The sequence below is a fragment of the Phaseolus vulgaris genome, chromosome 6 (assembly GCF_000499845.2).
Source record: "Phaseolus vulgaris cultivar G19833 chromosome 6, P. vulgaris v2.0, whole genome shotgun sequence".
In the NCBI taxonomy this organism is placed as follows: domain Eukaryota; kingdom Viridiplantae; phylum Streptophyta; class Magnoliopsida; order Fabales; family Fabaceae; genus Phaseolus; species Phaseolus vulgaris.
Genome location: NC_023754.2, coordinates 26,338,122 through 26,355,350, shown reverse-complemented (window position 1 = coordinate 26,355,350; position 17,229 = coordinate 26,338,122). Strand labels below are relative to the sequence as shown.

Here is a 17,229-nt window from a genome sequence, read left to right as displayed (position 1 = left end):
ATTAAAGGTATTTAGTTGAAAAGAAATAGAAAAGAGATAATGAGAAAGAAGAGTAACAATAAGAGAAGTAATATAATGTATTTTTTTTTCTCTTTTACACTAAATATACAAAATTATTTCCGTTATTTTCTCTTTCCTTAACTAAACAACACTTCATACATGTTTTATCCTTCGATGTTATATGTATATATATATATCCAATTCAACTACATAATCAATAAAACATGTTTTTTATTCAACCAACTCTTATTATCTACAAGATTCTGGCATAAATGGACTCCCCTTCCCTTGAATTCCCTTTAAATTCAAGAAAAAGCAAGTAACTTGGAAGGCCAAGAATCCAAAATACCAACAGGTTTCTAACTTCAAGAACAACCAAAACGCCTATAAAAAGGAATTGTAGAAGTTAGTTGAGAGAACCAAAAATATTAGAAAACAAAAGTGAAGCTACTCTGTTTCAAAAACTAATAGGATAAATATAGTCATTAACCTGCTACTGTCGACAAGGTAGGATCTGATAAAAGAGATAATGATTGGAGTCAAAATCAGAGATAGAAGGGAAGAGCTAAAGAGGGCAGAAACAAGCATGCAAAACATTTGTTTTGAAAAGAATGAAGATGGCAAAAAATAAATTCTTTTGGGTCCATTATGCATTGTATACATGAACATGAAACATTTTTGTTTAGACTTTCAGAATCCGCTGCAATTTTATCAAAGAAAACAATCGCATTCAACAAAATATCGGTTTGCTTGAATGAGAATATAGTGCTAGAAAAATTACATGATTTCCTATTGGTTATCCTCAATCAATAATATAACAATATTTGAGTTTTAAATATATAATACACGTGAAACGTCATCTTTATCCTGCTAAATATGTATAGTCTCCTATTAAATGTGCTTAGTCTCTTTTGTTACACACGATTCGGTCTCAGATGATAAAAATAAAGTATCTACAAAAGGTATTTTGATGTCTAAGTTAAGATTTCTTATAAGATAGGTAGAAACAATAAATACTATTTAATGATGTGTACTTTTATCTTGAATGTAGTATATATTTATAAGATCATAATGAGTCACTAGTTTGACTTGTATTAGGATAGGCCGCAAAGCTAATCTCGATATTAAAGTAAGAGTTCATACCTTAAATAAAACTAATTGCACCTTACATAAAATTAATCGTTGGTTTCCTAACAATTGAATTCAACTATATCATCCATAGACTATTCGACCACATAACCAATAGAATATTCGGTCATGTCACTGAAATGACACTGGATCATTTATACCAATGATACAATAATATATATATATATATATATATATGATAATTAATGTTTTTATCACTAATCATATTGGGCTTACTTTTTTTTTCTAAAATATGTAATGGGTCTCACTTTCTGCTGGGATTCCAAGGCAGCAAATCCTGACAATTGACCTTAATTAACAATGACACGTATTCATTGTTTCCAAAGTGTCATCTTTGACTACTGAAGTAATTCATAAGTATGCCTTAGCCTAAATAAGGATTATCTGCTCAAAAAAGTTATCCAAAGTTTAAGACTAATAATTTCAGCTCATCAATAACTGCAACATCATAGCATGCTATTGGTGGTTAGATATGACTTTTTATGTCAATTTTGAAAATGAGTTTGAACACTGGCTTATATTATGAGTGCACCAAAAACGAATCTTTATAATAATTAACATGATTATATATGAAGGGTTGAGTTTTATTTGCATCCTAAAGTGGATCACAAGAGATATATATGTGTCATCCTTATTAAAAGCTCGTGTGCATTCAGGTTCATGATTTTTTTAGGAGTGCTTCCTTCAGATTAACTTTAACCTCTCTGTTGTGTTGTGCAATTATGATTTTTATAGAATATTGGGTGAAGGAGTGTGGTGCCCGTACATTCAACACCTCATCGATTAAACTGATGAAAAGAAAGGCTCATTGGATGAAGGGAGCTTCATGAATCATGAAAAATAAGAAACAACATAAGATGATACACAAATCAATCTTTTCATCCTAAGCCATTTTTGTTTCTGTAAAAGACTTTATCATTAACTTTTGGATATTTAGCAACACCAAGAAAAAAATTATTCATTTTTTGGGGGATAATCTTGTTCTTAAATTTTGATCTTAATTTTGAACATATGAAAGGACATTTATTGAAAGAAAAAAAAAGAAGGAAAGTTGATTCTTTCAATGGATCTTACTATTTTAGAAAGGATTATCTCTAAAGTGAAAAAATCCATGAAAAAAAAGAAGAAGAAAAGATGAATGTTTATACACTTTCACGTGTCCAAAGTTTGTGAGAGTTTGATGAAGGACGAAAGCCCAAACTAAAGAGAGCCATTTGTCGAAAAAAGCATAACATCTTTTGCTGCATAAATTACCCAAAGTAGTTTCTAACATCTTTATTTTTCTACTTTTACAATTTCTATCTTTTCTTTTTCTAAATCAATTAATCAAAATATTCAATTCATGATTGTCAAATGAGTAAAAAACCTGTGGCAGGTTTTGTAGAAAACAAATTCTCTAAGAAGAAAAACTAGAAAAAGAATTTTTGTGTACAAGTAAAGTAAATAAAATAAATTTTAAATAGATGGATTAAATATCCATCCATAAAATGTTATTATGAGTAGATGAGTTCAATGTTTGTTAAACAGTAAATAAAATTAATATGTTTTTATATTAAAACGTGTATTTTTATTTTAATTTAATTTAGTATTATAAAATCAGTCTGTAAGATGTTACTTGATTTAATCTTACTTGTAATTATGTAAGATCTCTAATATATGAAGTTCGAACACTTCTTTTAAATGGTGTGTCCGTGTCGGACACCGACATTCGTATAACACTTGTAAGACACGTATCGGTGAAGTGTTTAATTAAAAAAATATTTGTTAGATTTATGAGAATTCTAGCACGATTCTTATGTAATTTTAAAAAGGATAAATACATTAATTTTCTAAAAACTCAAATTTATTGTATAAACTTTTATTATGATTACAAAAATAAGGAACAAATCATTTTGAACTAGTCATGAGAAACATCTGGTAAAAAAAAATTGAAACATACTTGTGCACATAATCTTTATTGTCAATTTATATAATTCATAATTATATAATATATAGATCGGTGTGTTCCCGCATTCTAGATTTTAGAAATTATACCTATCTCAGTATCCATGTCAGTGTCTGGACTACATAATCTCTAATAGATACTTTCATAAAACATGAAATTATATATTTATGAATAATAAATAATATAATATATTTAATAAATATCGTAAAATCTACTCTTATATCATATTAAAAAATAAACTTTAATTATAATTTAATCTCACATAACTAGTCTGTAAATTGTAATATGAGATCTATATTTATTTATATATTATAATTTAACTTCATTTTACTTATTCAGTCAACAGACTATAAAATTCGTAAAAAAAAAAACCGGAGTTCTTTAGATTAATCATGAACTCTCGTGTTTAAAGAAAATTAAAAAATATACAAGCAGAATTTTGCTAAAAATAAGAAGAAAAGTTTTAATAAAGACAAAACTAACAAATGAAACGCTTAAAAAATGTCACAACTTTTGAGTTTTCCTTCTTTGGAGGATTAACCTGAAATATATAGATGAGGTGAAGATTCCAAGTCAACATTGAAGTTGTGTGCGCATCTACTTTTGAATGAGCCACTTCGATTCAACTTAAAATATTTTTTTTTAAGTAAATCAATTATTTATTTTAAGCAAATCATTTATTAAAACACAAAAAATTACATACTTTTACAATAAATAAATTAGACAAACACTTAAAAAACTTGAATATGCTTATTCTAGTAGAAAATGTTTTTTTTTTAAAATAATAGACTCTAAAAGCTAACTAAGTAGAATTTAGGTGGAGCAGAGAAAAGATGTTGTGTGAAAATTGTATATGTAGTGGCGAGAATATGCTAATTAGTGGCTGTGCCCCATTGCATCTATAAAAATACTTCACTTTTTGACCAAATTATAAAGACACTTCTTTTCTTTTTCTTTTTTCACTTGAAAAATTATACACATTTCCTCTTTCGGAAAAGTCATCCACATTAATATACACAATTTCATTTTTAAAACTATATATTATACCCTCATTTTATAGTCGCTCAATAGGAATATAGTTATTGCACTATGATTAGATTCAACACAACTTTTTTTTAGATTTGTATTATTTAGTATATGTCGAAATTTTATAAATGATGTTCAATACAGAGTCAATTTTCAGTTTAGGTTTTAACATTTTTCAAATATTGTGTATCTACTCCAAAATAGATAATATATCAATGATGATTTGTCAATGATCTCAAGATATTAAATTTTTATAATTTATAAAACAAAATTAATTAATTACTTACATATAAAAATTAATACAACATCACTTGATAATTTCTGCAGCAGCACGCTCCAATGGATTATCTCTTCTCAACTAAATTTTTTTACTTTTTCTCTTTCTCTCTCTCTGTCAACTACACTGAGGAACACTCTTTTCTCCACACCAAAACATACATACTAACTTAACATATCCACATTCTCTGAATTATTCTTCAACACTGAGTAAATTATTCTCCAACAATAACCAAGTCCATTCTCTGTTTTCCTTTACTCAAAATCATGGAACTCTCTATCTTTAAGCCGCCACCAGAGATCACAGCACCTGTTATTGTAGCAGAAAACAACCTCTCTGTATCCACCTTTACAGCACCAAAGTTGCATCTGTACATGCCTTGGTAACTGCTATCTGCCTCATGTTCTCATCATCCTCTTTTCTTATCTATATTTATGTTATACTGTTACTTTTTTCATTTCTCACTGTTTATTTTGTTTGTCTTTTCTGTTTTTTTTATCAGTAAGTCAAAATCATTCCCTAGCTTAATCCAACAAGATTAATCAAAAGGTAAAAAACAACACAATTTAAAAAAAAATGTTTTTATTATTTTTATTGTCGTCCTTGTTCTATGGTGTAGACCAAACAGCAACAAGTACACTTGTAACGATGTTATTCATCAAAGAAATGGAATAACAGATCTTTAAAGTTAACCACAAGTAAGATCATGAGTCACCCCCAATCCTACTATACTATACTCTTTTAGCCTTTAGTTATTTTTCATAATTAAGTTATTCTCTTTCTGCATCTTCTTTATCCTTCTCTTCTCTGTGGATTGTCAGAATTGATTAATATTGCATGTATGCTATTTTATGCACTACAAAGCCATGAACATCTAAATTAAATTTTTTCATTTTTACTTTTCTAACAAGCCTATTACTTAAGCTGCTTCTACTTCTACCTCCTTGTAATTTATTTACGTGCCTTTCACTTCCTCCACACAATATTGAATTCTCTCTTCTTTACATGTTACTTTATGTTGATGAGAACTACTTTTGACTATTTGACATTCTGTACTGCATATTTTGTATGTAACAGAATTCTTGGTTAAGAAGAGAGAGAAGGTTTCCAATGAAGTTTTGTGTAGCTGTGGTATTGATTATGTTGGCAACTACTGTGGAGGGCCAACATCGTCGAATTCTTTTGGATACAGATGTTGATACTGATGATGTATTTGCTCTGCTCTACCTTTTGAAGCTCAATAGATCAGAGTTTCAATTGGAGGTTAGTACACCAGAGCAGATTAAGCAACATATGGTGTATTGCCTTTATTTTTTTTCTTAATTTTGTTATACTGTCATTGCTTTGATTGACTAAGTTGGATAATTTACTCCTTGGTTGAAATCATTTTTATTTTTTAGCAAAAGGATCTGTTATAGTAAAAAGTGTGTACTTTTTCCTTTTTACTGGATAAGCCATAAGTGGTATTCTATTTGTTTTCATGTGCTGTAAAGCTAGCTAAATTTGATCTTATGAAGATGACATTGCATATTTGGCATGATTGAAAGGATGATAATGTCATGCACCATTTTGAGCATTATTTTACCATTTTGGATTTTGGAACTTTGTGATGGTTTAAGTCTCCATACATGTAACTATAGGGAATCACAATTAATGCAAATGCTTGGACCAATGCCGGACATGCTGTAAATCAAGTTTATGACATACTTTACATGATGGGAAGAGATGACATTGCAGTTGGAATGGGAGGAGAGGGTGGAATACTCCCAAATGGTACCATTCTCCCAAATGTAGGTGGATATCTTTCAATTATAGAACAGGTAGGTGTGACCTTTTCTTTTCTTTTTATACGCCTCCAAATACCTAGAAACACATGATAAGACAAAACTTAAATATTTATAATCTGTGTCACTAAGGTAAAACTCTGATTTTGATTGGTGAATAACACCAAAAGTACTCATGAAACCACATTTAAGTTTTATAAAACATCATATTCATATTCATGTTCATGATTGAAATGTTAGATCAAATGAAATTTCATTGAATTAGGGAATGACAACAACAGGAGGTTGCAGATACAGGCAAGCCATTCCTATGGGTCGAAGAGGGCACTTAGATATTGATACTAATTATGGCATACGAAAAGCTTTCCTTCCACAGGTAAAATATACATTGTTAATTACAACATGCTACGTACTTATAGTATATAATCACTCCTTACCATAATAGAAAAAACAAGTACTAAACTCTCCAACATTCTCCTTTAATAATGAATTTCAATCGTGCTTCACCATACTGCTGGTGCTTTAGCAACTTTCCTTTGAAAGTGCTTAGAATTACATTGAAAAAGTAAAGTGATTCATTTGTTCAAATATTTTGTAATCTATATACTAATACTCATTTTCTTGTTGATTCCATCCTGGAATTAGGGGAGAAGAAAATATACTCCCTTACAACAACCAACTGCACAGCAAGTGCTGATTGAAAAAATATCTGCAGGTCCCATAACTTTGATTGTGATAGGGGTGCAAACAAACATTGCTATTTTTCTTATGAATAATCCACGCTTGAAGAAAAATGTGGAGCATATTTACATCATGGGTGGTGGTGTAAGGTCAAGAAACCCAACTGGTTGTTGCCCTCAAAATGCTTCCTCTTCCTGTGTTCCTAGGGAATGTGGTGACCGTGGCAATTTGTTCACAAATTATGAAGCTAATCCTTATGCAGAGTTCAATATATTTGGTGACCCTTTTGCAGCATATCAGGTCGGTCTCAAACTATGTGGAGAATTATTAATTATTAATAAGTTGAAGTGTGTTAGTTATCATCACAGGGCCCTCAAACATCTGTTAGTGGCATTGATGTTTTATTTATTTATATTATTCACAAAACTTATATGTAGTTCTTAATTATAGTGTATGTTTTTCTTCAATTTGAATTATAGTTTTATCTTAATGATTTGTGCGATAAATATTTGCATTATATGATTTACAAATTGTTCTCATGCTATATTAGACCATAAAATTATTTAAATACATTCTGAACAAATGTCATTGTTAAGTAAGTAATAGTCATCATTGTTTAGTTTTCTCTCCACCTCAACTAAGTATTAAGCCTTTTCAAGGTTCATGTTATTTTGAATAAATGTCATTGTCAAGTTAACAATGGTTATCATTTTTTAACTATCCCTTGATGCCAACAGTAATAATTTCAGCATCATGTCTTTTCAAGGTCTAGATTTATATATATGTAAAGTTAAATTCATAAATATGATTTGATTTTGACAAAAAAATGTTGTTTTAGGTTATTCATTCTGGTATACCTGTTACCCTTGTCCCTCTTGATGCAACAAACACAATCCCCATCACTGAAGAATTCTTTAATGAATTTGAGAAAAGTCAAGACACATACGAGGCACAATACTGTTTCAAGTCCTTGAAAATGGCTAAAATGGCTCGTGATACATGGCCTGACAACCAATTTTACACGGTATAACATCTCAATAAACAATGCTTGCATATATAATATGTGCCTATAATGTTTCTTATTAAACACACATTTTTCTTATACTGATAATGACTCATTGTTAACAGAGTTATTTTATGTGGGACTCTTTCGCATCTGGTGTAGCAATCTCAAGCATGAGAAACTCCAATAAGAAACATGAAAGCAAAAATGAATTTGCTGAGATGGAGTACAAAAACATAACTGTAATAACTTCAAACAAACCATTTGGAATATGTGATGGCTCCAATCCATTCTTTGATGGCCTGAAAGTACCTAAATTCAATCTAAAGAAAGGTGGGGTGCATAGTGGTCATGTTCAACAAGGGCTTAGAGATCAATTTTGCTTTGTGAAGAATGGGAAAGGTAGATGTCAGGTACTTGCTTTTATCTTTGGTTTCAACTTTGAGATTATGCAAATACTTAACCATGCATACAGCAAAATGCTTGTGTTTATTCATTACAAAATGTGGCATATATATATATAGGATGGTTATACATCTGATGAGGTGGATGGTGCAAACTCAGTGAAGGTACTTATTGCCACTAAAGCAAAGCCTAACCAAGATGTTAGGAGTCCACTTGACAAAGAATATTTTAAAAGCTTCTTAAATGTAAGTTTGCTTTTATTTTACTTTAACCTTTTTAATAACTCAGTGAAGGATTTGTGTGTTAGAATACACTAATTAAAAAATAACTTTGTATTATGCCCAAATATTTATTTAAATTCATTATTTAGTTATTGTAGACACTTTTAATATTAATATTTATTAATGATGTTTTTATTCAATTATGAAATATTTACTATCTTTCTATATAATAAAATAATTGATATTTACTTTCGTATTAAATATAATCATATTGAATTTAGACAATGATTTTAATAATATCATTAAGAAATTAGCTTAGGAAAAGGACTTGATCATAATAGTACATGCTCCATTTCTTAATATCGTATTGGCATGACTATGTTAGGGAAACCATTTAAACATAATAGCCATTTTTAATTTGGTATAAACTAAAAGGGTCATATATATTTTTAAGAAAAAAAAAAGAACTTAAGAAAGTTAACATGAGATACATTATAAGTACCAATATTTAGTTGTGAAATTGTGAAATTATTATGAGAATAATGAAAACCTATGACATGCATATATAGAAAACAAAACATTAATTATTTTTTATTACTTCTATAAAAATTATTATTATTATGATTAATTATATTAATAAAAACAATATAGTTTAAATAATTAATGATGATAACAACATACATACATACATACATATATATATATATATATATATATATATATATATATATATATATATATATATATATATATATATATATATATATATATATATATATATGGTTGAAGGTCCATTTCTTAAGTTTCCAATCATTAATACTTAACTACTGTATATTACACATGTTATACTACATGTCATCATGCACATGTATTTTCATAAATACTTAATATAGTAGAAAAGGTAACATAAGTTCTTCATTTTGAATAATTCAAATTCAAACTTATCAAAGTTTAATTACAAGTCACAATAACTTTTTTCAATAATTTGTTCTTGGATCTTGATAAATAATTTAAATTGTATTTTTTTAATAAAAAATGTTAACAATTTATTAAAGTTAGTAAAATCTCCATTATTTTTGTGAGGGATACCATTCTTTACGAGAAGTTTTATTACACATAATTTATAATGTGATAGATTTCATAACGAAAATTTGGTAATGGACGAAAAATCTTTCATAATAATAAAATTAAATTCGTAATATTCTTTATGTTGAAAAAGAAGAGTCAATAATTTATAGTATTCATCCCAAACTTCGTTATTAAAATATATTTATCAATTATGTGACTACATATATAACGAACTTTATAGCAATAGAAAATATTTGTCATAAAATCCATCACAAATTATAGCTTAATTGAATGTTATAGATATTGTTAGAGATTTTCTTCTGTCACAGTTACTAATTTTAATTTTTGTGTAAAATAAATCACTAACGAATTTATATTGTTGGATCCATAAAATAAGATCTGGCTATATATATACTTTAAAGGATAAAGTGCAATAATAATCAGTAATTGAAAAATCAATTATTATGACAGTAATTTAGTTTACATTTTATTATTTGTAGTTGACATTATCAGAATTTTGAACCTTTCATGTTCTATTTGACAACTCTTAAAAGCCCTCATCACTTTAGTTTACAATATCTGAATTTTGCTTTGATTATGGTGGTTTGCAGGTTTTAAAGCAACCACAAAATGCTGGGAGGTTCAACTTCACTACACAGTTTCCTTACTACAAAGAAGTAACTTACATGCCAAATTTTGAAAACAAAACACTGGGGAAACCTGTTGTGTTTGATATGGACATGAGTGTAGGAGATTTTCTTGCTCTATTCTACCTCCTCAAAGTTGATGTTGAAGTTCTAAATCTTAAGGTACATTAATTGCTATTCCATTAATTTTTTGCAGAGCTGAATTAAAAAGACATGTAAAGTGACATATGGTTTTGGTTTCAGGCAATAATTGTGAGCCCAACTGGGTGGACAAATGCTGCAACAATAGATGTGATTTATGACTTACTACATATGATGGGTCGTGATGATATCCCAGTTGGTCTAGGTGAAGTTTTTGCAATGAATGAATCAGACCCACTTTTCCCACTTATTGGAGATTGCAACTATGCTAAAGCCATTCCCCATGGCAATGGTGGACTTTTGGACTCTGACACTCTTTATGGACTTGCTCGTGATTTCCCACGTAGTCCCAAAAGGTGCTTCTGTTTATGTTATCAGCATTCTCATGCATAACAAATTCTCAAACCTTCATGCTAATTACAAGGAAGAATGAATTAGATATGCTAAGAAAGTACAAGCATCTGCATGATCAGTGGAAAATTGAAAAGGTTACACAGAATGTACACTAACAATTTGATATGTGCCTGATTAGGTATACACCTATAAATTCTATGGAGTTTGAGGCTCCTCAAGATACTGATCACCTTAATTTCAGACAACCATTGGCTATGGAAATTTGGGAGTCTGTATTGCAAACAATGGAACCTGGATCTAAAATTACAGTATTAACCAATGGACCCTTGACTACTTTGGCAAAGGTTGTATCACAGAAAAACATTAGCTCAAGAATTCAGGTAACTTATATTTTACAATCATCTCAGAAAATAATAGTAATTTAGTCTTTTTAATTTAAGTTGTGCATGATTTCAGCCTCTTCATAATTGTAGTAAACTAAACCTTTTTTATTGTTAAATTTTAGAAATTTTGATTTCTTTATCATTTGTCTTCTAGCTAGTTTTTGAATTTGTGATGGAGTTGATATACGAAATAATTTTACTTTTTTTAAGTAACAGCCTTAGAGAAATTTATATCAAGTTTGACGGATTTTATGCATTGTGATATTAGGGCTTGGATGGGGAAGTTTTAATTTATATTTTTTTGATGAAATTTATTTATTTTAGTTGGTAGACTTTAAGTAGAAAGTCTTTAAAATAATTTAGTTCATTTAACTTATTAAGCTTTAGTTTGAAAATGAGAATTTAACAGTTTTAAATAGAAGAAAACCAATCAATAAAGCAAATTTACCTGATTTAAAAAAAAAATAACTTACTTCGCATAAGTCAAATTAAAGGCTCGTGGATATACTTAAGCTGTAATTTTATGAAAACAAACAAGAACACTGGATAACTAAAACATATGTAAGAGTAGTCTTTGAAAAGTGGATTTTGATGTCATTCTGATGAAACAGAGATTTTAGTCCTAAGTAAATCCTAAAATTGACTATTTTAACTTTACTTTGCTTAGCATTCTGTCATGTTAAGGCAAAATTGTAGCTACAATATTATAATTTGCAGTAATGACATAACACAGCAATTTTCTATGTTTCAGGAGGTTTATGTAGTGGGAGGACACATCAACAACAACGTCTATGACAAAGGAAATGTATTTTCTGTTCCTTCCAACCGATATGCAGAATTTAATATGTTCTTAGATCCTTTAGCAGCCAAAATAGTGTTTCAATCGGAAGTTAACATCACACTCATTCCCCTCAGTGTCCAACATAAAGTAAGTTCGTTTTCACACATTTTATGTTGGTTGCGTAGGATTGAACAGACACCTGAAGTTGTGTTTTCCAAGCGTGTTCTATTAAGGCTACAACGTCTGAAGCAAAGCCACCACAGATATCAGCATATGGTATAACTTCAATGTATGACTTTTAAGGAAGCTATTTTAAAAGTCTACACACTTTTCACACAATTCAATTTGTGAACGAATAACCCTTTACAGAACAATTATTGTTTACTCTATAGATTGCATTTAATCTTTATACAAGGTATAGCAAAAAATTTCACACTATCAACAACAAATCACACTAAATATTTCGTCGTTAATGTCAATTTGAAATTGAATCACAGCATTAAGAAAATTACAGTCAATATATACACTATTCCTTAGTATATTGAGTTTAATCTCTATATCATATGATACTATGTTAATATTACTGTTTGGTTTTCTGTATTGTTTCTGCTACTAACGGTTTGTGTTTACAATGTAGGATACATTCTTAGGAGAAATTCTTGGTGCTGTTGTCATAGCTGACAACCATTCAAATCTAAGTGAAGAATTTGAGGTGAAGCCGGTTAAAGTCTTGGCCCAAGGAGATGTGTCCATCGATGGAGAAATGGTGGTGGATGAGGAAGATGGAAAATTAGTCAGAATTTTAAGCCATGTGAATGCCAAGGCTTATCATGAGATGTATGCAAACAGGCTTGGTGACTGGAACCAATCGGCTAAGGTAGGAAGCTTTGAAGATCAGAGAAGGAAATGGAGTCGTCCACATTCCTCATGATAAAAGCTAGAGTAGAACATGTTTTCCCTGTTAAAAGAAGAACATGTTTTTTTATTCTATACACTGTAGTTTTGTTGTGTGCTTGATTCTGATTTTGGCTATCATCTTGTAATTACCCTTTAGATTAAACAGTTTACTACAATACATAATAGATTTAAAAATTGCATGTCTCAAACACGAGTATAATATTGAAAGTTTAAAGATTCTATAAATCATCAGTAGCAGTTGTCTCTAGCAGAATAAAAATAAAAATATGGCGGGTATGTAGGTAGGTTATGGTTATTTATTTGCCATGTTTCGTTGTACCAATCAACAGAAACGAGGAAAAATCTTGAGTGCATGTGCATGAGAGTGACAATGGTGAGTTGACACCGCTGTCGGGTTAGCATGTCTAAGCTTGCGGATAGGCATCCTAAGAATATCAACATCAAATTTAAAAAACGATTTTGTTTGGTAATATGGCCTATGGTCATGTTGGGCATTCATTTCCTTTTGTGATTTACTCCACTAAGGAGTAGACAAAAATGGACATTGCATTCATTTCCTTTTGTGATTTACGCCACTACATCATGATTTGACTTCTAAGGAATCATATCTCCTCAAGATTCTCTTATCTTCCACACCAATTTTTAATACTTTTTTTGCCGTCCTTGCCAGTTTCTTATTCCAAAATAAAGTGACATTGCAACTCCATTGGCTTATAAGTTATACCCCTACACTCTTTCAGCCAAGGGGTGACAACTGTCTTATATTCTTTCACCCTAAATACTGCTATTTGATGCCATTACCGTCCCCAGTTCACCCCATCTCACTTCAGGTAAATAAAGAATCATGAATCATTCTCCATGGCCAAACATTTTGTTGAGAGTGAAATTTTGTGTAAATCCAATGATAGTTTACATCTCGAAATAGAAAGAACTGGTAACAAGTGGAGAGAAATATAAAGTGCGAAATAAACTTGTACAATTAAGGTATTATTCAGGCATCATTCTTGCAGTTATTATTCATATATGTTCAAAGGATTGCGTTTTGTTCAAAGGCATCTAGAGTATAGCTGGTGTTCAAAGGCATCTAGAGTAAGCTGGTGTTCAAAGGCATCTATCTAGAGTATAGCTGGTGTTCAAAGGCATCTATCTAGAGTATAGCTGGTGTTCAAAGGACTGCGTTGTGCTCTCACCACTGATTTTCTTTCTTGTTCTTCATAGAAATACAATAGGCAAAGTTCATTTAATGGTGCTATCATCCTTCATTAAAGCATGCAAGAGATTACAAATTATGAGGAGCTTTTTGGTGAGGAAAAAGGTACATTGAATGGAAACAAAAAACCATACATTCACCATGGACTTAAGATAAAGGATAATAATTTAACAAAGAGAATCAGTATACAAGAATCTCTCTACAAACCACCCAGTCACCCACTGAAACTCAGTTCCGTAGGGATTGACCCTCCAGCTGCCACAATCTGTTGCTCAATCTGCATCAAGAATCCATAAAAGAAATATAAATTACAAATCCAGAATGTAAATAGAATGATATTCAGTTATAAGTTTTTAATCTAGTTAATACCCTGAACAGTGTTTCAAGTTTATTCTTCACAAGGCAGTACTCTTGCTTCACTTGTTGCAGACATCTGAGGCACCTGCGGTAATCAGAAACTTTCCATGATCAGACCATGAAATCAGCCAAACTAGCACACTTGAGCACTTAAAAAGCCCGAGTAGCTTATTCATTCATCTTGTGCACTTATCCTTCAAGACGCCAAAACTAGTAAACAACTTTCTGAAAATTAACAACTCACGCATCAGTGTTCTGCTCCTCACAGAAGTTGCGGAAAGCAATGCAGGCATTTTTCACCCTTTGTGCACCTATGCTGTGGACCAGACAAACAAAAACAAATTTGCCTCAGCAAACCAAGACAGCATAGCATAGCAACTGGTTTCTCCTATTAAGCTTAACTTATCCTGAGTTTTAAAGAATAAAACTCAACGTTTCAAAAGCATTGGAAGTACAGACCCAAACCAACACAGGTTAGTGGCACAAAAAGTCCAACTTATTCGGATTGCATGGTATTTTACATTTTTGGTTGGCTTTTAATAAAACCCCATACCTTGAACTGCTACCCTTTAACTGGTGAACATGAGCATCAACTTTTTTGAAGTCAACGCCATTCTGATCTCTGCACAGGAAAAGCCCCAAGAACATGGAAGATCAAGCACTTTTCCAAATTCATCACTTGACATAAAACAATACTAACACACAACATTGCAGTAAGTTTCTCAAACATTCATCCAATCAAAGCTTTCACAACCAAGTGTAGATTTCCCGCGGTAACAAAAGGTGACAGCATGAAATCCAACCCATTAATTTATAATAATAAAATAAAACGTAACTCAAAAAATTACAAACCTCAGGAAGTTGTTTTATTTAAATGCATGGTCCATTTTTAACTCTGGTTTATTAAAATAAAATTGGGCATGGAAGGAAATGGTACTGACAGTGCAAAGGTGAGATCTTTGAGAAGCCTTTCAGAATCTTCGAAGAAGAGAGAGACGACTTCGACGACAAAGTCAGGGTTGTTCTCGTCTTGAAGCTGCAGAAGTTGCAGAAACTGACCATCCAAGAACCCCTTCTCTCACCATAAAAAAAAAAACAAAAAAAATCAAAAATTGAAAGCAACCCAACAACAGATCTACTACTAGCAATTTAAAAAGGCTGGAAAGGGAATAAAAGAAGACAAAGACCAAGAGGGTGTGTGTGTGGAGTGGAGGGGCTACCTCGACGAAAAGGGGTTTGGTGTAGTCGATCCACTGTCTCTGCATCTGACCCACGTCCATGGTTTATTGGGCGCGCTCCTCTGTTGTCTGTCACACAACACAGCAGAAAACAGAAAGACAGTGGTGGTTGTTATGTTATATTATGTTGTGTTACAAAAGAATCAGTGAATGAGTGAGTGAGCTAATATTTGTATTTATTTATTTATTATTGGTGAATGAAAGAGTGTGAGAAATGAAATGAAGGGGAGAGAGTATACCTTGAAAGAGAGAGAGAGAGAGCAAAATATTTGAAGGTTTGGGTGTTGGTGTCTGCTCTATACACTGGATGGCCCCGGGAGAAAGGGTTTTTATTCTTCTCCTTTCTCTTCTCTTCTCTTCTCTTTCCCTTTGCTTTCTTTGCTCTGCACCATTTGGGACCCCACTTCCTCTTTCTCTCTCTCTCTCTTATTTATACCATTCATTCATTCCTAACATTTCCTTCCATATTACTCTTTCTCTCTCTTCTCCACACTCAAATCTTCTCATCATTTTTATTACACAAACAGAAAACAGACAAAGTAAAAAACCAGAACAAAAATAGGTAAATAAATACATGCAGATGTAACACATTCTTGAGTTACAAGAGTTTTGCTTGATGGTAGATTGACGAGTTTGACTCAGAATTTGCATTAACTAAACCTTAGTTAGGGTTAACTCACTAAATGTGAACTTATATGGGTTAACCAAATTCAAATGATGTAATATTATAACTTAAAAATCACCAATATGTTTACAAAGTTTTCAAGAAAGATTATACATTATAAAAAAATAATTACTCATTTAACTGTATTTAAATTTCATATTTTCGTCCTCATTCAAATTCCTTCATTTTAATCTTTACACATATCATTTTAACTTTTTTAGTTCCTACGCATATTTTTTTAAAATTTCTTCAAATTGTTATCATCAACTTATGTAGACTAAAAATATTAAAAACAGTCAGTACAATAACTAAAAGAAATTATTTTTGACTGTAGAGATTAAATAAAATTTATTCAACTATTAAAATGAGCAATTAAACAAACAAAAATTCATACACTAGCTAAAAATATTAAACAAACAGAATTATTTTACTAGTATGAGTTTTATTAGATCAAAGTTAAATTAATTTGTGTTAAGGGTGTTCTTAAATAAACTCATTCGTGAAATAAGAATGTAATTAATTAGTGAGTGTAGTGGTAGCTGCAATGCACTTAGAATCTGTTCGGGAAGAGAAGGACCACAAAACATGCTCATCTTTCTTTCATTTCATTTATCTGATTTGACACCATTCTCTCTGATCTTTGCCAACCTCACCATTATAAACTCTTCACTAACCACTCCTTCACATTTGGAAGCCCATGCTCCCACCAAATGTCCTTATCGTTAATTCACCATTTCCTTTTCTATTCTTCTCTTATACTTTCCACGATACTTTTGTCATTACATCCATAAGAGTGCTATAAATTTCCAGAATTTTGTTTTAAATAAAATAGTTTTAAAATTATATCGATAAAATCAGATGTATACATGGTTATAAAGTAGTGTTAATAGTTATAAAATAATATTTTCCTATCCATTCATAATACAATAGCATGCTTTTACCGTCTAAAAAACCATCCATTCATGTCTAACACCTAA

The 17,229-nt window shown here is 30.7% G+C and overlaps 2 protein-coding genes across 5 annotated transcripts; one reads left to right on the top strand and one right to left on the bottom strand.

The window, feature by feature from the left end:
* Positions 1–4,443: 4,443 nt before the first annotated feature.
* On the top strand, positions 4,444–12,896 carry LOC137832324 (nucleoside hydrolase 3-like). 4 transcript variants are annotated; one of them, XM_068640422.1, is made up of 13 exons: positions 4,444–4,779; positions 5,475–5,660; positions 6,038–6,217; positions 6,447–6,557; positions 6,827–7,162; positions 7,701–7,886; positions 7,991–8,278; positions 8,390–8,515; positions 10,171–10,368; positions 10,450–10,703; positions 10,880–11,081; positions 11,836–12,141; positions 12,503–12,896. In XM_068640422.1, exons 2-13 carry the CDS (start codon positions 5,508–5,510, stop codon positions 12,794–12,796), a joined length of 2,634 nt encoding a protein of 877 aa, XP_068496523.1. In that variant the 5' UTR covers positions 4,444–4,779; positions 5,475–5,507; the 3' UTR covers positions 12,797–12,896. The 4 variants fall into 4 exon arrangements, with proteins under 4 accessions (XP_068496523.1, XP_068496525.1, XP_068496524.1 ...); XM_068640424.1 differs by having other exon boundaries at positions 4,446–4,779; positions 10,943–11,081; XM_068640423.1 differs by lacking the exon at positions 4,444–4,779 and adding an exon at positions 5,111–5,236.
* A 1,122-nt stretch (positions 12,897–14,018) lies between these two features.
* On the bottom strand, positions 14,019–16,087 carry LOC137832328 (histidine-containing phosphotransfer protein 1). The gene is made up of 7 exons (XM_068640429.1): positions 15,828–16,087; positions 15,571–15,657; positions 15,292–15,422; positions 14,904–14,972; positions 14,595–14,666; positions 14,363–14,435; positions 14,019–14,270 (listed from the first exon to the last, which is right to left on the bottom strand). Exons 2-7 carry the CDS (start codon positions 15,628–15,630, stop codon positions 14,208–14,210), a joined length of 468 nt encoding a protein of 155 aa, XP_068496530.1. The 5' UTR covers positions 15,631–15,657; positions 15,828–16,087; the 3' UTR covers positions 14,019–14,207.
* Positions 16,088–17,229: the final 1,142 nt, after the last annotated feature.